Source organism: Betta splendens, chromosome 12 (genome assembly GCF_900634795.4).
Source record: "Betta splendens chromosome 12, fBetSpl5.4, whole genome shotgun sequence".
Lineage (NCBI taxonomy): Eukaryota > Metazoa > Chordata > Actinopteri > Anabantiformes > Osphronemidae > Betta > Betta splendens.
In genome coordinates, this window is record NC_040892.2 from 8,044,903 (window position 1) to 8,067,029 (window position 22,127).

General features: G+C 44.1%; 2 protein-coding genes across 7 annotated transcripts in view; one reads left to right on the plus strand and one right to left on the minus strand.

Annotated features, from left to right (window-relative positions):
- Positions 1–22,127, minus strand: part of garnl3 (GTPase activating Rap/RanGAP domain like 3) — a 49,922-nt gene that overhangs the window by 22,574 nt on the left and 5,221 nt on the right. For 4 of the 5 annotated variants that reach the window (XM_029168298.3, XM_029168295.3, XM_029168297.3 and 1 more), the window contains exon 2: positions 14,619–14,688. In XM_029168298.3, coding sequence (XP_029024131.1) covers positions 14,619–14,688 — 70 coding nt within the window. Of the gene's footprint in view, positions 1–14,618; positions 14,689–17,902; positions 18,191–22,127 lie in introns of those variants that run through there. The other variant, XM_029168296.3, reaches the window with a different exon arrangement.
- LOC114866492 (sterile alpha motif domain-containing protein 9-like) lies at positions 5,815–13,712 on the plus strand. 2 transcript variants are annotated; one of them, XM_029168291.3, is made up of 3 exons: positions 5,815–5,931; positions 8,172–8,248; positions 8,521–13,712. In XM_029168291.3, the coding sequence occupies exons 2-3, from the start codon at positions 8,245–8,247 to the stop codon at positions 12,747–12,749; spliced, it is 4,233 nt and encodes a 1,410-aa protein (XP_029024124.1). In that variant the 5' UTR covers positions 5,815–5,931; positions 8,172–8,244; the 3' UTR covers positions 12,750–13,712. The 2 variants fall into 2 exon arrangements, with proteins under 2 accessions (XP_029024124.1, XP_055369366.1); XM_055513391.1 differs by having other exon boundaries at positions 5,861–5,931; positions 8,177–8,248.

Below are 22,127 nucleotides of genomic sequence, written 5' to 3' on the forward strand. Positions count from 1 at the left end.
CTTAAAGATAAAAAGAAACACATGGACCCAATCAAAATCATCAATCCACATGTTGCAAAGGAAATCCTTAAGCAGCTTCTTGGAGACCAACAAACCCAAAGCAGGCTGGCAATGTATTTGCTGTGTGAGAAGGCATTTTTCGAACACAGATTTGGAAGGGAAGAATACTTGTCATTTTTGAGAGCACTTTTCATAAGGCGATCGAAAATAAGCAAAGGAGATGACTGTGATAGTTTTTTCTCTCCCCTGATTGAGCATGTGCTTGAAAATGAGAAGAGTCCAGATAAAGCAATTGAGTTGCTCAAGAAAGCTTTTGAACGTTTCAACAAGGATCCATTCTTTGCGCAACAACTGGCTCGTCTTCATTATACTTATGAAAAGTTTGAAGAAGCAAAATACTGGGCAGAGACGGCAACTAAACAGCAACCAAACAACTCATACTTCCTTGATACAAGGGGCAGGTGTACAGAAAGTGGTTCCAAGCAAAATGCAAAGCTCTTGAAACTATTCCAAAGACGGCCCAGAACACGGCAGATGCTGTGGAGACTGCACTGAAAGCGTTGGAATGTTTTCAAGAATGTGAGAGAGCAGCTAAAAAAAGGAAAAATGGAAAGCATTAACAATTCAGGATACAAGTCAGAGATGTTTGGGAACTATTTTCATGGTCGTCTGAAGAAACTGCCAGACAGACATTGGAGATGAAGATGAGACTAAAAGCATCGAGGTGAAGATAAAGAATCCACTGACATGGTTGGCAAAAAAGACTTCCGAGTATGGAAAATACTTTAGTGAAGCTCAAAGTACTGCACTTCAGTGTGGGCAGTCAACCCTGGACAAGCTAAAACTTTTCCAAAAGCGCATGATCATCTATCACTATAGTGGGGGTAATGTAACATCCATCCTCTCCAAGTTGACAGACCAAAAGGATGCAGTAGCTGTTTTAGAGAACATCCTCTGTCACGTCCGGGCTTTTCACCCGCCCTTTACACTGAAAGGACTTCCTGTTTTATTTTGTATACTTCCTGTTTCTCTGTTCAGTCCCCGGATCACTCAGCACACCTGTTAGCAGTTAATTAATCACACCGGTATATAGCCTCCATCCCTCACAGACTCCAGTTGCCAGATTGTTGCGTGAGATCACGCAGATTTCAAGCGTTCCTTGATTAGTCCTGTTGTGTATTGTGTTTCTTGTTCTGACCACCGACTCTGAGCCTGCTTGATCCTTGTCTGCCTTGTCTGCCTTGATTGTTTGCTACAGCCTGTTGCCGACCTTGCCTGCCCGACCACGATTCAACGCCTGACGTTTGGTATTGTACTCACCTCTCGTATATAACCTGTGCCTGATCCCGTTTAACCTGCTTGATCTCCTGTGTATGACCCTGCCTGGATTTGACGCTGCATATTGGAATAAACTACCCTCTTTAACACCAGAAACCTCGTATTGTGCTGTGCATGTGGGTCCGTCATCTACGCCGCCCTGACAGAACAATCTAGCCAGAAATGGACCCAGCCAGCATCGAGAACCTCCGCGCTGCGCTCGCCACCCAGGAGCAACGGCTCAGCGAGCAGGAGGAAAGGACCAACTCCGTGCTCCAGAATCTGGCGGAGTGCGGCCGCCGTCAGGAGAACGCAGTGGCGGGAGTCGTGGAGGCGGTGGGCCGCCTCGCGTCAGGAAACGCCGATGGCACCGCGCCGATCCAGGTTTCAGCGACCGCAACGGCAAGTGCACCCGCGGCGACTCCGCCGACTCTTCCTCCGGCACCCGACGCACGCCTCGGTGCGCCAACCCGTTTTTGCTTGATCTCCTGTGTATGACCCTGCCTGGATTTGACGCTGCATATTGGAATAAACTACCCTCTTTAACACCAGAAACCTCGTATTGTGCTGTGCATGTGGGTCCGTCATCTACGCCGCCCTGACATCCTTGATCTGTACCCAAAGAATCCGATGAATGCCAGACTTGGTCAAAGGGATATTGTCAATTACATCATGACCAACATAACAGCTTTTCACCACAGTCTCATAGAGTAGCTACTGTACAACAGCTACAAACACTGTGTGGTCAACTCCTATCCAACTAAAGGAAATGTTCACCACATGCACTACTCTTCTGAAAGAGTCTTCTCCAAGGTCGGAGAGGTTGTTTAAAAAAACATTTAAAACCAAAAACTGTTGAGAAACTCTTGTTTTTGAATAAAAATTAGGTTGTTTCTGTTGTTACTGAGGAGCGAGGGGATCTAAATTACCAGTATTTCTTTTCAGAAGGGGTTTACTGTAACCACAGCAGTTTAAAGTGTTGCAGGAAAAACACCGGTCTGAAGAGAATAATTTACAATATTAACAACATCCTCAACTAAAAAGCTTCCGTATAAATTCCTACGGTCCGGGACCTGACTCTGCCTGCCCCCACTCAATCCCACTCATTCCCTCTGTCCACGCCATCATTCTCTCAATTTGTTCTTACCTGAACATTGATACTATGGAAGGATTTCCTGTTGATGTAATCTCCCTCATGTGCCCCTGAAGGCCATGTTATACGGAAATGGGTGCAGTCTAATACACCACTGACATTAGGTTAAGCTTTAACACAGAATAACATGTGAGTAATACTCTTCTACTCTGGAGTTGCCTGCGGTGAGAGGCGGCGGGCTGGTGTGGGCTTGCTTATAGCTCCCCAGCTTAACCGCCATGTGTTGGAGTTTTCCCTGATGGACGAGAGGGTCGCTTTCCTGCGCCTTCGAGTGGGGGATAGGTCACTCAATGTCATTTGTGCCTTTGGGCCAAAAAGTGGGGAGTACACAGCCTTCTTGGGGTCTCTGGAGGGAGTGTTGAAACTGGGGACCCCATCATTCTTCTGGGAGATTTCAATGCCCACTAGGCAAAAACAGTGACACCGGGAGAGGCGTGATTGGGAGGAGAGGCCTCCCTGATCTGAACTCGAATGGTGTTATGTTATTGGACTTCTGTGCTAGGCACAGTTTGGCCATGACAAACACCATGTTTGAACATAAGGGTTTCCATTGGTGCACATGGTACCAGGACACCCTAGGCCGAAGATAGACTTAGTCGTTTCACCTGACCTTCGGCCATATGTTTTGGACACTCGGGTGAAGAGAGCTGAGCTGGGCAGCTGTCAACTTATTACCACCTAGTGGTGAGTAGGACCGCTGGCAGGGAAGGCGGCTGGAACGACTTGGCAGGCCCAAACATATCGTGAGGATCCTTTGGGAACGTATGGCTAAATCCTCTATCAGACAGACCTCCGGGTGAGCTTCGACTAGATTTTGATGGAGTCTGCAGACATAGAGTCTGAGTGGACCATGTTCTCCGCCTCCATTGTCAACGCGCTGTTCAAAGCTGTGGATGGCTTCCGGTGCCTGTCGTGGTGGTAATCCCCGAACCCAGTGGTGGATGTTGGAGGTACAGTAAGGAATGCCATCAAGGTCTGGTTGACCTGTGGGACTCCGGAGGCAGGTGATGAGTACCGACAGGCCAAGCATGCTGCAGCCCGTGCCGTTGCAGGGGAAAAAACTCAGGCCTGGGAGGAGTTCGGGGAGGCCATGGAGGAGGACTATTGCTCGGCCTCAACGAGATTCTGGCAAACCGTTTGAAGCCTCAGGAGGGGGAAGCAGTCCTTCACCAACTCTGTTTTCAGAGGAGGTAGGGAGCTGTTGACCTTGACTGGGGATGTTATTGAACGGTGGTAGGAGTACTTTGAGGATCTCCTCAACCCTTTCGACACGCCTTCTGCTGAGGAAGCAGAGGCAGGGGACTCAGAGCTGCACTTGCCCATCACCCAGGCTAAGGTCACCAAGGTAGTTTGTAAGCTCCTCTGTGGCAGGGCCGCGGGTGTGGATGAGATCCGCCCTGAGTACCTCAAGTCTCTGGATGTTGTGGGGCTGTCTTGGGTGACATGCCTCTGCAACATTGCGTGGACGAGGGGGACAGTTCCTCTGAACTGGACAACTAGGGTGGTTGTCCCTCTTCATAAAAAGGGGGACAGGAGAGTGTGTTCCAACTATAGGGGATCACACAATCCACAAAAACAATGTGGTTTTCGGCCTGGTTGTGGACCGCTGGACCAGCTTTATACCCTCAACAGGGTGCTTGACGGTTTGTGGGAGTTTGCTCAACCAGTCTACATGTGTTTTGTGGATCTGGAGAAGGCATTCGACCGCATCCCTCGTGACATCCTGTGGAGGGTGCTCCGGGAGTATTGAGTCCAAGGCTCTTTGCTAAGGGCTGTTTGGTCTCCAGAGTAGGTGCTTGGTTCGCATTGCCAGCAGTAAGTCAGACCTGTTCCCGGTGCATGTTGGACTTCGGCAGGGCTGCCCTTTGTCACCGGTTCTTTTCATTATTTTTATGGACAGAATTTCTAGGCGCAGCCAGGGGCCAAAGGGGGTCTGGTTTGGGGACGGCAGTATAGCATCTCTGCTTTTTGCAGATGATGCTGTCCTGTTGGCTTTATCAGGTCAGGACCTTCAGCGTTCGCTGGTGCAGTTTTCAGCTGAGTGTGAAGCGGTTGGGATGAGAATCAGTTCCTCCAAATGGAGACCATGGTTTTCGACCGGAAAAAAGTGGTTTGCTCTCTCCAGGTTGGAGGAGAGTTCCTGTAATGTGGTCGGTGTACCAGTCTGTCGTGGTGAAGAGGGAGCTAAGCCGAAAGGAAAAGCTCTCAATTTACTGGTCAATCTACATTCTGACCCTCAACTATGGTCATGAGCTTTAGGGGCAAGATCACAGATAAAAGCGACTAAAATGACCTTCCTCCGTAGGGTGGCTGGGTGCTCCCTTAGAGATAAGGTGAGGAGCCCTGTCACCTGGGAGGAGCTGGGAGCAGAGTCGCTGCTCCTCCACATCGAGAGGAACCAGTTGAGGTGGCTCGGGCATCTGGTTTGGATGCCTCCTGGACGGCTTACTGGGAGGTGTTCCGGGCATGTCCCCCCGGTAGGAGGCCCTGAGGAAGACCCAGGACACACTGGAGAGACTATGTCTCTCAGCTGGCCTGGGAAAGCCTTGCGGTGCCACCGGATAAGCTGGAGGAAGTTTATGGGGAAAGGGAAGTCTGGAACTCTCTGCTCAGACTGCTGCCCCTGCGACCCGGCCCCTGAGGCGGATAAGCGAATGAAAATGGATGGATAGATGGATGTTTTTTGTTCAATCAGAACCAGTGTTTTGTGATTTGCATTTCACAAAAAGGGTGTAAGCAAATACAAAGGTTTGGTTTGTTTAAAAACGAAACCTAAAGTGTTAAGAACACACAACAGACATTGTGTTGCATTACAGCAGTGCATGCATATTACATTGTATTATTGCATAATACATTTTTTCTAAGGAGGTACAAAAGATTCTTGTTTCTTTGAAGACAAAAAGGGCTTAGGACACACAATAGTTGCTGGGTGTTGTTACAGAAGTGTTGGCACACATAGTGGTTTTACAGCTTTAAAAAAACAACAACTCTGAACTAACATGTCCAACCGCATTGTTGGGCATTGTTTAAAATTATTGTATAATCAGATTTTCTTTTTCTTGTAAGGAGTTATAAAAAATCAACGTTTCTTTAAAAACAAAACTTAAAGAGGTGAGGACATAAAATACTGTAGCTGCTGTTTGGCATTACAGGAGTGTTGACACACACAAAGGCTAATGGTCATTTTAGTTAGTTTGGTTTAATTAGTTTAAACAATGCTTTTTTTGCTAAAATTTATCAAGAAGGGGAGGTACAAATGATTCATTTATTTCCCGAAAATGAAACTGAAAGAGTTGAGTAGATGCAATAAAAGTGGACAAGCCCAGCAATTGGCATCAGACGATGTGGGTCATGAACTGAGACAAGTTATAGTGTTGAAGGACTGCATTTAAGGTGAACAAGTTAAATTAAAACAAAATAGAAAAAACTATAACAACCGGTTACTGACATATCGATTTACGGTAAGGAAATACTATTACTATTTTAGATTTCTGTTGTTATAGTATGTACAAGATGGATTCAAATATTCATACTTTGTATGTAATACAAAGTGTATTTGTATGTCTTACTTTGTTTGATTTTTGTCACTTAACTCCTCCCGCAAGCTTTCAGCTACAGAAACCATTAAAATATGAAAACGTACTTAAAACTTACCTATGAAAATGGAGATACCTTTTAAATACTCTTCAGCTTTGTCTTTTTTCAGCTTTAACTACTTCAGCATACTTTAAGCTACAGGCACAGTTTAACCTTTTACTTCAAATTAATCTTCAGATTGACACCATTTATCTTCCATTCACCCTTTTAATATTTTCAATAGTTTTTGATTTACAGTTGTTTACACTTGGTATGGTATTTTGGTAAAATTAAGTTTTTCCATTAGTGTGTATTGCATGAGGTAGAGTGAGTGATGTCACAGCTAGTGTACAAGGGTAAATTATTTTAAGCCAGAAATTCACTTGTCACAACAGCCACAGTTTTTACTCTATAAACATATTTTTTCATTCAGTCTTAGTCATAGTTGTTCTCTTTCTAATCATCTCCCTGGCTAACCCATCAGACCTATACTTTTTGCTTTGAGGCAGATAGAGTCTAAAAAGTTCTTGAATTTTCCCCCTTAGACTCCAAAGTAATTTTGAGATTTAGAAAAAAGCAAAAGAAAAGACATTTTTAAATCGTGAGTGTGGCCACAATAATAAAAAATGTACACCAATTGTTGCTAGCGCTATTTCTGTTTTTGACTGGTTAATACAGAAGTCCAATAAAAAAATGCCACGAGGGTTCAAATCACAGAGGCCGTTCCTCCCAGTCGCCTCTCCAGGTGTCAGTTACTGCCCACATGGGTGTTGAAATACCCCAGCAAAACAATGGGGGCCCCCAGTTGGACCGCTTTCCAACGCACCCTCCAGGGACCCGAAGAAGGCCACACTACTGTTTGGCCCAAACAACAGTGAGAAACTCGTACAAAGAGTGTTTGTAGGAGTGTTTTGGTTATCTTGTGTCTTTCTGGCATTAATTAAATCATGGGGTGTTTGCTATCTATGTAGTGGATTTTCTTTAAGTCCAGACAGACATTCAAGGTTTTGGCAGACCACAAAATTTGGCCTGTGTGCCTTCAGTAGGAGGTGTGCCTCCTTGTTCATCTACGGCATCTAGGGAACAGTTATAAACGGTTAGTAGTGGAAATATATTAGCAAATACCTTACCATACCTGTCTAACGTTTTATGCAACCACACTTAGCTCACTGTTGCTCATGCTCAGGTGTTTAAGAGATTTTTACTGCTTACACTTTATGCACCTTATGTTTGGCTACACATGTTGTGTATGGTTGGAGTGAGAGACAGGAAATGTGTTTATTTCTTTCAGTTTTACTCTGTACACATGTGAAGGGCATCATCTTAAATTAAGGACAATACACCTGTCACCTGTTGTGGTGTTATCTATCTGCATAATGGGACCCAGCTGTAAGGTGTGAGTTTGTGCACCAAGCTTTGTTTACATAAGTGCACAATCCTCCTCCTCTGGTCTTACTAGAGTCATCTGCTGTTCTGTCTGCTTGGAATGTGTAGTGCTCAGCTAGAACAATAGCATTATCTGGTATGCACCTATTTAGCCATGTTTCAGTTAAGGTTTTAGAGATCAAACCTATATGCAACCCAAAGGCGCATGGAAACAATCCTCTCGTCTACCAGGAAAAACCCAACACATGGCGGCTAAAGAGGGAAGCAATGAGCAAGCCCACACCCGTTACCTGCCGGCTCTCACTGCGGCAACTCCCAGGCTGTGCACGACTATTTATGGCCGGTAGTGCGCCACCTCCTGCACAAGTTCAGCCCCCCCCCCCCGTGACGTGACATTCCATGTCCCAATAGCCAGATTTGTTTTTTTAGAGATTTGGTTGCCAAAGCTCCAGCCCTTGACTGCTGCCCAACCTACTTTGCTCTAGCCCCCTATGCCTCTTCCACTTCCTGGTCTCTCTTTTGTGGTTTTGTTGACATTTTTCTTGTAGCAGGGAGCTGCAGTCGAGCTGCTGAGTTGTCCATACCATAAGGGTACATGCCTTTTCGTCTCGACTTTAAGATGGCAATTGTTTTGGCTATTGTTAAATGCAGCAACTCCTGTGTGGTTTGCATGTAAGAATAAGTGAAACATCTACACAATATATTCACGGCAATACTTGGGCTGTATATTTCTTTGCAGAGAGAAGAGAAGAGCCCTGCAAAAATTTTTATAGAAAGAATCACTTTTGATAACCTGAGGAAGGCGAATAGTCATGGGTGAGTAAAATGGAAAGTCTGATTTTGACGTGACTGTGCCATTTTTCTTTTGTCTTATTGTTTTGTTACTTTTCCATATACAGAAATAAAATACAGCACTAAAAAAGACAGTCCTCTAGCTGTTTAAAAGTTTTAATTTGTGATAACTTTTTATAATGCAATTGTTTAATATTTACGTTTTATCCTTTTTATATGCATTTATATCTGCCTTTACTAAACCATGCTACTGTAAGTTAAAGTAAAAAAAACGATGCTTTTTTGTCACAATACAGCTTCGGGATCTGAGCCGTCACTCAACAATTCTTTTAGGGAAGACTGCACCCCACGACCATTTGACCAAGATGTCTTAAATTTTAAATATATCAAGCACCAAGTCTTGCAACCAGAATCAGGCGCTTTAGATCTGATATCGCCATGCCATGAATTTAAGTCATTTGTAACAGCTGCTACGCTGGATCGCAAAAGACTCCAGGCTAAGTTTGCCAAAGAGGTTCTTAAGTTTGCATCTGGCTGTATGAATATCAGATCAAATGGTACAATACACTTTGGTGTGATGGACAGCAGGAAAGATGGAAGATATGTGCATGGTGAAATTATCGGTATCCCTGTAAAAGAGAAAGACATTTATGTAGATGCTTTAGACGACATTGAAAGATGTTTCTCCCATGACAAGGAGCATGTACGCCAGTGTGTGAGGCCCCCAAAATTTATTGAGGTTAGAGATCAAGAAATGACAGAAAGGAAATATGTGGTAGAAGTTGACATTGTCCCTTTAATAAGCATTGTAAAGAACAAAGTGTATGCAGTTTGCCTGCCAAACTTCAAAGAGGCAAAAAACAGACTTGAATATGATAATGAGGAGGTTTTTCGCAGGGTGGGTTCAAAAACAGAGCGTGTGACTGACCTAAGTCATTTTCACAGTCGAGTCCAAGATCGGGATGCTCAAAGAGAAGAAGCTGAGAGAAATAGGTTCAGCCCTTCGGAGATTTGCCAAGACCTTGGAAGGAAACTCAAAATGCTAATGACTGAGGGAAAGAAATTTATTGAAAACGATAAATGGTTTATACTAATCACAAACGGAGTCCAACCTGAAGACCTTTCTAATACTGACTGGCTGCTTAACATGAACTTGTTCTGTGTGTTTGACTTTGACCCAGACTCAAAGATATCTGGCTTTTGCAGCAAATATCTTCAGCACCGTGCTCCAAACATGCATTTTCTGCATAGCTACAGGAAACCCAGTGACATGAGCGCCAACGATTTCACACATCAGCTACATCTATTTGAGCAAACTAGCTGGATCTTTTGTAATGGCCGCTCTGACTTCAATGCAAATGATTCCGCCTGTGATGAAATGACTTGGATCAAGAAAAAAATAACTTTCCTGAGGGAATGTGTGTCTTTGATCTGTAAACAAATCTTGCCACAGGGGACGTTCCAGGTCATTTTCCTTCTAACGTCACCAATTGAGAAACCAATTCTGCACACCTTTAATGAGTTTTTTACTGACATGGAAGGTCATGAAGACATCATCTGCATCTGTGAATCTCAGGAAAACTTTCAGAAGTGGAAAAGCTTTGCTGAGTTAACGTGTGGGGAGGACGTTGTGACTGATAAAAGTGTTGTTGGGATGAAAATGAGTCACATAAATGCCACTGTGCAGCAAATACAAATAGTAAAAGCATGTGCCAGGAAACACTTGCCAGTCTTTATGAAAGGGACATGTCTTCTTGAGACACAGAAAGAGGAACAGATGTATTCTCTGGAAATACTGACGGTTGATCATTGTGATGAAACAAGTGAAGAATTTATTGAAGAGAATAAAACAAGCATTGAAGGCCAGTTTTACCATGGTGGGAGAGTGACCTGGTTAAATTTGTGGCTTGCTGAGCACAGGCATGTTTTAGAAGTCATTGAAAGAGATGCTTACCGTGATGTTTCCCAACGCCTTAATGACACTTTAAAATGGAACACAAACCAGACTCCAGTGCACACTATAAACATCTACCATCATCCTGGCAGTGGTGGAAGCACAGTGGCAAGACAACTGCTGTGGAACAACAGGAAGGACTTAAGGTGTGCGGTTGTGAAACCCTCATACACAACTGCCGAAGTTGCGCAACATGCAGTTAAACTTAGAGAATATGAAGAAAAAGATTCACAGTCGTGTGTTCCTGTGCTGCTGCTTATTGAAGACTTGGACAAAGAATATCTTGATGATCTCAGACATGAGCTGGAGAATGCCATGAGAGTAAAAAGAGTTAAATATGGAACACTTAGTTTTGTTTTGCTGAGCTGCAGAAGATCCCATAATCCAGAGAAGAAATGCAAAGAGTCTCCACTTCAGAATGTTGCAGTTACTCACAAACTGTCTGATGAAGAGAAGCGAATGTTTGCTGGAATACTAGAGAAACTCGAGGTAAAGCATGATCCTGAGTTTATCCTGACATTTGTTTTAATGACTAAAGAATTCAATGAGGAGTATGTTCAAAAGTTTGTGATGCACTTGCTCCAAGACATTGACCGGCATTCTGTTGTCACTCGCCTAATCCACTATGTTGCGCTGCTGAACACTTACGTTCCTGACTCCTTCATCTCCCGGTCCCATTGTGAAGCTTATCTTACTCTGACTATTCACATGGAAAGGTTTCGACAGTACAAGTTTGAGCGATCACTCAGTGATCAGGCTAAACTTGTCTTTTTACACATTAGAGATAAAAGGACACAAGTGGACTCAATCAAAATCATCAATCCACATGTTGCAAAGGAAATCCTTAAGCAGCTTCTTGGAGACCAACAAACCCAAAGCAGGCTGGCAATGGATTTGCTGTGTGAGAAGGCATTTTTCGAACACAGATTTGGAAGGGAAGAATACTTGTCATTTTTGAGAGCACTTTTCATAAGGCGATCTAAAATAAACAAAGGAGATGAATGTGATAGTTTGTTCTCTCCCCTGATTGAGCATGTGCTTGAAAATGGGAAGAGTCCAGATAAAGCAATTGAGTTGCTCAAGAAAGCTTTTGAACGTTTCAACAAGGATCCATTCTTTGCGCAACAACTGGCTCGTCTTCATTATACTTATGAAAAGTTTGAAGAAGCAAAATACTGGGCAGAGACGGCAACTAAACAGCAACCAAACAACTCATACTTCCTTCATACAAGGGGGCAGGTGTACAGAAAGTGGTTCCAAGCAAAATGCGAAGCTCTTGAAACTATTCCAAAGACGGCCCAGAACACGGCAGATGCGGTGGAGACTGCACTGAAAGCGTTGGAATGTTTTCAAGAATGTGAGAGAGCAGCTAAAGAAGAAATGGAAAGTGTTAACAGTTCAGGGTACTTTTCTGAAGTTGAGACTGGATGCAGCCTGCTCAAACTAATTTCATCATTGGAGGTGTTTGAAAACAAAACCATTGGCCATTCAGAATGTATGAAATACCTGTTAACAGATTACATACCTGAAGAAGTCAGAGATGCTTGGGAACCATTTCATGGTCGTCTGAAGAGACTTAACAATACAATGCAGGATGCCCTGGAGTGGATTTCAGAAGACCTCAGTTTCTTCCAGACAGACATTGGAGATGAAGATGAAACTAAAAGCATCGAGGTGAAGATAAAGAATCCACTGACATGGTTGCCAAAAAAGACTTCAGAGTATGGAAAATACTTTAGTGAAGCTCAAAGTACTGCACTTCAGTGTGGGCAGTCAACCCTGGACAAGCTAACACCTTTCCAAAAGCGCATGATGATCTATCACTATGGTGGGGGTAATGTAACATCCATCCTCTCCAAGTTGACAGACCAAAAGGATGCAGTAGCTGTTTTAGAGAACATCCTTGATCTGTACCCAAAGAATCCAATGAATGCCAGACTTGATCAAAGGGATATTGTCAATTACATCATGACCAACATTACACTTAACAGCTTGGCACCACAGTCTCAAAAAGTAACTAGTGTAAAACAGCTACAAACACTGTGTGGTCAATTCCCATCCGACAAAAGAAAATGTTCAGCAAATGCACTATTCTTGCTCACCTTGCTATTTTGGCCAGAGGACCACGACACAGATTGTGAAAGAGAAAAAAAATATGGGATTGTGCAGTCAGCTGTTGAACACCTGGATAAAGGCTACTGGACAAAAATGAAGGATGTTCCTCAGAGAAAGAGAAGGATTTACACCCATTTCTTTCTGGGCAATGGGAAAGGATTAAACAGATTTGTCCACAAAAAAACATTTGAAAAAGACACAAAGGGGGTCTCAGTTTTTGAGAGACGCTTGAAGTGGTTAAGTGGTGAAGCATGGAAAATGCCCAAGATCGCAGCAATGCTAAAACCTGTTTCTGGGTGGACAGAAGACAAGGTAGTATACCTTCAGGGCCCACAGAAAAAGTTCAGTATCCTGCCTCTTAATGTGTCATCAGTACCTCATAATGAAAACATCACATTCTACCTGGGGTTCACATTCAGAGGTCCTGTTGCCTGTAATGTCATGGTGAAAAACTAGTCTTCACAGTCACATTTGTCTGTGTTAGCTTGATGCAAATTGTCTTATTTGCCATTTGATAAATGCAACAACAAATGATAATGAAACAAAAAAATGTATGGTATGAAATTATTGAAATATTTGATATATTAAACCCCTGGTTATTATTTCTCACTCTGTATTTACAAAGTAATAATGGATTGCTACTCTGCGTTGTTTTTTTTACAGTATAGTTGAAACAGTTTCTTATAGTTATATATGATTTATGAGCATACGAGTTCGATTGCAGTTCAAATCTTAACTGTAAGGCGTGTGGAACTGGGGTTGCAGTGTGGATTCTTCAACATACTTTGTGTTGGTCTTAAGAAATTAAACTTGGTAAAATCCTTTCATTCATTTTCTTGTTTTGATCCTCCTGGATGGAAAATAGTGTGGGTATGAATCAATAAATGGATAATGTAAAAATTTAAAAAAATAAACATCGTTAGATTGTAGACCTTTATAGTTAACTGTAAACTCACTACTTCATCATATCCAGATAACAATTAAGAAACCAATGCTTTTTTTTACTATTATTAATGGATTGCTTTTTACGTAGCATGTCTTGTGTGTTGTCTTAACATTTTAGAATGATTTTGAAACATGTTATGTTTTCTTTTAATGTTAATGTCATATTCATTAGTAAAAGAAAACCTTACATTAATTTGCAAGAGAAAATGATTTTTACATATTTTGTTCTTTATACAATAGATAATATATTTTTTGTCTTTAAGGTATGGAAATAATACTACTTGGGTTTTAACTTTTTTTTCAAACATACATATTGAATGAAATTAGTTTTAAAAAGTGACTGTTGTAGAACATATGTAAATTGGTTAACCAGGTTTTGATTATTATGTTTATTGTTAGTCACTACCTTGGGTTTTTCTTTATCAAAACTTTATGTTTTATGTATTTTCAGCTCTGGTGTGATTTTCTGGATTGTTATTATAAATATCTATTTTTTAAATGGAACATGTCTCTGGCTCTAATTCTTGCACTTGTGACTGGCACATATGAGAATGTGACAGGATAGCCTTCAGCATGTCCGTATGAGGATTGTATTATGTAATACCTAAACCATCAATATGACTGGGACGCATAAAATATTAGCAGTGGTGACAAAAAAAGACACCCAGACCACATGTGAAAGGTAGGAGACCCACACTGCTCTGTGACAGGCCATATCCTGGCTCATGTCCACCACAGTGTTTGGATATAACGCTCTCTGCAGCATTGTGTGAAGTGTGGATCTGCTAGCGCTGATAGGCAGCGTGCGGTTTCTTCCCAACATTAATCATCTGCGCGCATGGTGCACAGCACTCGCGGACGAACCCGCAGCATCTCTTGTAGGATGTGTGATCGTAGGGTGAAACCCAAGGACTTCCTGTGCCCGTGGGTTATCAGGATGCACAGACTCAGGTCACAGTGGAGGGACGCAGTCACACAGATGCTGTCCAACACAACTATGACTCAACAGCTTAGTAATCAGCCACACACACACACACACACACACACACACACACACACACACACACACACACACACACACACACACACACACACACACACACACACACACACTGCAGCGCCGAGCCAAACAACTCCACTTTGGAGGCAGGTAGCGAAGTCCCGCATCACCGTGGGCGCAGCAAAGCACATCGTTGGGCCACGCCCAGCGTGTCATGACTCATCAGTCCCCCTCTGGTGTCCACACATGCCAACAAAAAAGGGAATACAGCAATAAGGAAGGCAGGGGAGACTGTGAGGAGGAGGAGGAGGATGAGGAGACAGTCACGCCCAGCGCGACGAGGGAGACAAACAGATGAGCAGTTCGTGGGTGGGACTCACCAGCTCCACCGACCCATAGTGCTTCCTGCTGAAGTCTCCGCGCCTGCAGCCCAAGTCCTCTGACGCAGAGCTGTAACAGAACACATGGTCAGACACATAGCCTGGTTGTCCTCTAATACACCACACAGGCAAACAGCACAGACACTGCACCATCACTCATACACATGCTTTTCTCGAGGCTCTTTATCTCAGTCTCTTAGTTTAGAGCCATCTTCTTTCATTCTCTTTGTAGCTGGATTCTTTTTACCTCTAAGCCGCTCCGGGCCAGTCGCTTGCCCGTAACTAGCCTTGATGTCGACCAAAGCTAACCGACTTCAGGCGTTCATTTAACATTTATGAGGCAGACGGTCTCAACCGAGGGACGGGCGATTCCTTTAAACACGCCGACGTGCTCTCATGTCCAGATAAACGCCAAAGGGACGCGTTCTCTCTGGTCCTCTTGGGTTTGTACTGTACACGTTCCTGAGCCACATGTTGAGATCAAGGTACATGTGATCAAGATACAAACACACTGTCTCTACAACAGCATGTTGGAGACTGCAGGCTCAGTGTCGTGACAGGGAATTGGACAACAGTGTGTCCCCGAAAAAACATGCGTGATTATATTTCCACTGATCAGAGAGGAAGAACCAGGGGAGAAGAAGCAGGGGTGTAATTCTAAAACACTCGACTGATTGAAGAACCCGCTCTGATTTCTTTGGAAATGTCTTCTTGGTTCAATCCTGTCAGAAATGGAGCCATTAGTGAAGCAAAGTCGTTGCCAGGAGGAAGTGACAAGATGCGGTTTGCCAAAGCAAATTCACACATAATGTAGCGACAGTGGTTAAACTGGAAAACATTACGTCGGTTGAAGTGAGTGAAGGACACGGAGTGTTAGACTGATGAGGGGGGAAGCATGATCCACACACACACACACACACACACACACACACACACACACACACACACACACACTCACACACACACACACACACACACACACACACACACACACACACACACACACACACACACACACACACACACACACACACACACACACCCAGGAAGCAGGAATTGAAATAAGGCCTCACACATTGTCATTGTAATGCAACCAAAGGCAGTCAGTGTCACGTCAGACTGAGGACTAACGGTTCAGTGAGGCTTTGTGGCATCTTCCATCCATTCGTGGCACTTCCTTAGACACGTATGTCAAAAATCCTTGTATTTATTAGCCACCTGACTAAAAGAACAGACACTTATGAAGGCCTTATCCTTGCATCTCTAAGGTGCCTTCTGATGCTTCTTGCTCTCGACCCTCTGGACCACATCCCCCACTTTTCCTCTATCCCCTCCCAGTTCTTCCCTCTTTGCTGGGTTTTACGCTCTCTCTCTCTCTCTTTGCAGTGGAGATAAAGGCAGATTGGGACTGTTAATACATAATGTACACTGAAGCTTAAAGAGTGCACTTTAAAGTGCATCCATCACTCCTTCCCTGCTTACTATTCCTGCTTGGTTGCTTCCTTTACCGGAGAGGAGGTTGGGTACATAAATCAAAACCAAAAAGACAAACACATTTCTATTCACATTTTTATTGTTTTATAGCCCTGGTCAGGTTGGTTTGGCTTGAGTCAGATTGTATCAAAGCAATAACGGACCTCATTTGGGGCACATATTTTTTTTTTTAAAACACTTGGTTGCATGATGCCAAAAGAAAAGAGGTGTTGCCAGAATGAGGTTTGTAGTTTGTAGTTTGCAGATGAGGAAATGTAATTTATCCAAATTTTGCATTTTTCACTCACTGTATAAACAACTATACAGCATATAGTGTAAATTCAAGGAACCGTTTATTCTTTATTTCGTCTCTTATTATTATAAATGTGAATTAGCCTACAGTACAGTATAGCTTTAACATGTCAATGTTAACATGCTGATAGAAGTATTTAACTCAAACCTGTGCCTTTTGGAACGATCTTACTGTCTTAACATGCTGCAAAACATTCATCTAAAAAAAGCATCATCCTGCTTTCAGATCTCTCCATACGTTTGAACATCATAACACAATCAGAACTCCGGTTCAGCAACAGCAGTTCAGCCGTTCACTTTGGCAGCTGGCCAAAGGAAAATGAGTCTAAATGCCTGGACCACGGACAAAAGGCTCTGAAACCGAACAGGTAAAATGGATATTCAAGACTCAACAGCTGCTCTGGGTAATGGAGAGCGCGATGGGTTACAAATTGTGGTTTGTGTGTCACAGCACAACGGACGGTGGACAGTGGAAGGCGTCACACAGAGAGATTTGAAGGATCAATCCTGTTGCCACACATCAAACCAAACCACTTGACCCGCTTGAGAGAAAGCCAATCCTCTCCTTTATTTCGTTAAAAGAGCTGCTCGACTGGAATGGTGTTAGAAAAAGCAGCCACATGCGCCTGAGACCTTGATGTTAACACACTCATAGGCAACGCCAGACAAAGTGGCAATGGAACGCACAAAAGGGCCCATCAGCCGGCACCAGACACAGATGACCTAACATTTCCTCATCAGTTGTCTCTTACTGTAAAATCTAAAAGTACTATTAAAAACGCTACTTGCAGCAGCTCTGTTGAAGTGTCACTGCAGCCCAACGCTCCCCAGCGCTGCATTCACGCTGCTAAAGCTGGTGCATAGGTGGGATTTCCACATCCTCACAGATTAATGAGCCCTTGGACTAGGTCTGAACTCAAAGCCCAGAGTGAGCTACGTGTTTGCCTTCAGTCATTCCATGCCGGAGCTGCATGCACCACCAGTCTGCATGGAGCTGAAAAGCATGGCATGAATTATTCATCACTTTCCATGTACATTCTGTAATGTCTGTCCTCCCAGCGGAATTAATAGTCAAGGGATGAACCCGTTCAGTTCAGTTTAATAAGACTAAGCAGAGCCGCGCATCAACCAGCTCTGTGGTTTAATTAAGAGCCAGCCGTGTGTTGACACTTCCGAACTAGCGACTTGTGGATTCAGTGCAGTTTGCAGCCAATCCAGCGTCAATAGGACAGATCAATAAATCATGCAGTACGCAGGCATGGCTACATAAGTAACACAACTCGACCCATTCAGTTAGTTACACATCACATCAGGTGACTTCACGCACCAACTGAACTGATGATCTGCACAACCGAGCAGGTTGGATTCGTTTGGCGTGGAAGCATTCGAGTGATGCAGACAAAGCGATGGCACAGCGCCGTGCATTCAACAGATGAGGGGGGGGGGGTGCAGGCATGCATACGCGTAGCTTAGCATAGGATTAAGTTGGTCGTTTTTACCGCTGGTTAAAAGTCAACAGCTTGGTAGACGCGGGATCCGCACTGCTCATGTCCCCATGCGGTGTCAGTCCAGCGGACGAGGCGACAACAACACTCCGGCGTCTCTTCCCGACCCCCCACGTCCGTCCGAAGTCTTGCACGCGCTACGAGCGCACGGGCATCACTGCGGCGCGAACTCCGGCAAACAGCTGATCCGAACGCGCGCGGCGGTCTAACTCTTCCTCTGGCTCCCGGCTCTGCGCGCAACTGGTCCCAGCATGATGACGATAAGACGGAACGGGAGCTGTGTTTGTTGTGCGCTCGCTCTCTCTCTCTCTCTCTCTCTCTCTCTCTCTCTCTCTCTCTCGCTGTCTCTCTCTCGCTCTCTCATCAATGGTGTACGAGTCGCCACATTCTTCGCCGGAGGCTCCGCAGAGCGAAAGGCACCATTCACAACCGATTATTTTTCCGTCCTGAGTTGCCGTTACATCACCATCAATTACGCGCCGCGGCCCCTCGGTCACCGTATCCTGGAGCGCCAAGTGATGTCAGGGTTCAGCGCCGGGGCCGAGGTTCGCATGGCATTATCCAAGCACCGAGACAAAAGATAAATCTGCATTTACTGTACGTTTGTTTGTGGCTCAGATGTGTTTACTGGTAAGTCAGGAGCAGAAAAAACACGAAATTGGTCTTTTTCCTTTTATGGTGGCACAACAACAACAACGATCATTATTAATAGAAATAAATTATTAGTAATCAGGTCAACTCTGGTTGTTCTTAAATGTATAAGACGTATAAAGTGATTTCATGCATTACTTAAAAATTATTACCTAATCATATAAAGTTCACTCTCTAAGACAGTAAGATGCAATTTAAATATCTCCTCTGAAAGAAGAAACTGATCTTTGTGTCTTTGGCCTCTGTGATCTTCACCAATCAATCCCTCTTGCCTGCTCTCCAGGGTCTACCCATAATCCCACTCAACAGCAGGTTCAGGCAGTGATGAGGCCACTTATTCATGCAGCCTCCATCTTCAGCATCTCTCGCTCTCTTCTTTTACCTCTTTGAAATGCTCTTTTCTGACTTGAATTGATTGTTCTCCAGGCTTATTTAACGTTATGCTGGACAGTGATCAAGCATTTATTATACTGCACACATCCAGAGCACACACACAAAACTATGTCTGAACATTGTCTTATGTGTTGGCTCTGACAAACTCGACTAACACAAACCTAAATATTCACATCGGGGATTTGGGAGCAGTGGTGCTGAACGCTGAATATCGTAAACAGAGGTATCCTTTTCTAGACCAGGGCACGGCACACAAATGTAAACATATCAGGATCTGGAAAACGTAGTCAAGATTAAGACTCAACAGAACACACACAAACGTTGGGTAAAGAAATCAGAGGAAGGTGGAAGTAAAACAATGTTGAGACGTCTTTAGGTTGTTGATTCACTGGTCACACACACACGGATCAGCAGGTGAAATGTGAGCCGGCGTGAATCTGATACCTTCACAATAGCCACAGCCGTCCCAGGCTCCCACACACACACACACACACACACACACACACACACACACACACACACACACACACACACACACACACTACGAGAGTGCAAGAATGCTCGGCTCAGGCTACACCACGCTCAGCTGCTCATCAATTCTTAATCAGTAGAACCCCCCCCCCCCCTGAGGCCACACCACAGGAAAACACCTAAAGCTACCGCTCGTTCTCAGAATGTGGCTTCTTTTAAAAATAGCTCACAGGGAAACGCAGCTGTAATCTGCCACAGCCTGAGGACGCGAGACCACTAGAAATAAAGCCTGCGTCACGCCAGCGAGTTACAGTCAACCCCACACACACACACACACACACACACACACACACACACACACACACACACACACACACACACACACACACACACACACACACACACACACACACACACACACACACTGCACAGGAGCTACTGGTTTTATTAACAGTCAGTTCCAAAGCTGGGGAATACTATGGGATGTTACAATAAGGATGGCTTCCTGTTCAAAGCCAGTCTATTAATATGACCTACTGTAGTAGCAAGTAACATGACAAGAGCCAGCTCCATGTGAGGGATGTAATTCACATGCAGTACTGTGAATAAGGCAGCAGATTTTTATCGTGGATTCATCTGCAAGCTGTTTGTTTTGCTTAATAAACAGTTGACTCACCAAAATAATGACTCGATCCATTAATGTGACCTGGTAGATTTGATGGTACAGTAGAAAGAAACTGTGTGTATGTGTGTGTGTGTGTGTGTGTGTGTGTGTGTGTGTGTGTGTGTGTGTGTGTGTGTGTGCACGTACACACTCCTGACACTAAATTACACTCTTTCCAATTATTTTGTGAACCAGATGCATGGAAATGAGCAATGACGTGAACAGTGGCTCAACGGGCACAAAGCAGAACGTACAGTATGATACGCTGGTACGACTTTATCCAGAGGCAAAGAGGAAATCGTTAGAGCTGCCGTGACGCCGCTGTCCTTCGGCTTTGTCCCTGGATGAAACGCAGCAGCAGGAAATCAGTGACGATAGTTGGCTTCATTGGATTATGGATTGATTAAACCGTTGCGTAATCACTTCCACTACGACCTACTGTAAACTGAAACTAGAGAAGCAGTGAACGAGAGAGACTGGGATCTACCACCAGGCGCAAACTGTGCAAAGATGCCCCTGAAACAATCCAGCACTTAACAGTGAGATGCAAGATGCTCCTGTCCAAATGGGACACACCTGCAAAGGTGGTTGAGAATGACAGAGCTGAGATCCAGTGGAACGTCCAGATACAGACTGACAAAGTGGTAGAGGCCAACCACCCTGAAGAATCCTGTGTACTGAGGGCTGTAGTGACAGATGCAGAAACCCCAGGTGATAGCAGCGTCAGGAAGAAGGAGCACGAGAAGATCAAGACGTGATTCACTCATTATTGTCTCCTATGTTCAGTAACCATCAAATGTTTTGTGGCTATTTTTCAATATTCAAAAGATTGTATATCGAATTTAACTGAATCATTTCAGGTTTAATCGGACGCTTTGCCGTGCATTCTGGACTAAAGCCGAGTCCCTCAACAGATGATTTGGATTCAGGCCTTGGCCTCTTTGTGTCGGTGCATCCCAAATGCCAGCAGGTCGCCACGCGGCCTCTGCGAAATGTCAGCGTGTCAGGCTGCAGCCAATTGATGATGGCACGCTCATTAAATGTGATCAGGTGAATTAACCTTTTGTCTGCGACGTTAGGACTGACCCCGGACGCCGTCCTGTCCTTAGGCCTCTACCTGCATGTATTGGGTGTGTATATGTTTACACAGCGGTTTGGGGACATTTAGACATGAAGTCATGTTTACTTCAGAGGTACTGACAGCATTGGAGGAGACCACATAGCTCGGCTTTAATGTCAGTACTTCCTGATGCCCTTCTTGCTCCAATAGAAAAAGCAAAGGATCAATGTTATGAGCCAACAGCTCATTCAATGCCACGTTTTACCGCAACTCAGACTAACAAATAAAGCAGCAAAGTGAAAGCAAAGTTTATCATCCACATAATGTTGGTTTCTGCAGGCAGAGTCTGCCCTCTAGTGGCTATAACCTTTGTCACAGTTGGATAAGTCAAGACCCAGTCAGAATATTATTTTATTATTTATAACTAGGCAGCACTAACACATATTTACTTTATTACCCCAAACTGGCTTTAGGCAATAACACCCAATAGCATCTATGCAATTATTTAATAAGAGCAGGTGTTTGCTTGTGTGTTATGTTGCCCCGATAGGTCATTGCTCTGAGCTGATTTCCTGAAACCGACTCACTTGGTGACTATTTCCTCTTTTGCACCAGTCTTTTTAGCAAAAACACTGCTGGGTGAAGATTACGTCAGTGGTTCCATTCAGTCGAGGGCTGGATGTCACACGTTCATAGGAGAGACATTCTTTCACTGGCCTATATGTTTAGCTTCACTTCAGCCCTATTTAAAACAACAGATTTTAACTTAACGAGTAAGGGATCTGATGACTTATCCAGTTGGACCAGAGTAGAAGCGGAATTGGCAGCAGGTTTTGTTCTCTGCTGATCGAGCTGTGAAAAATTATGTAAACTTTGGATGTAAACTATGAAGGTGAAAAGCTTGCTTTTCCATCATGAGCCAGGATTCTTTGCTGGGAGCCAGAGTGGCCTCCTGCTGTTTTACATTAATGCACTCCTCC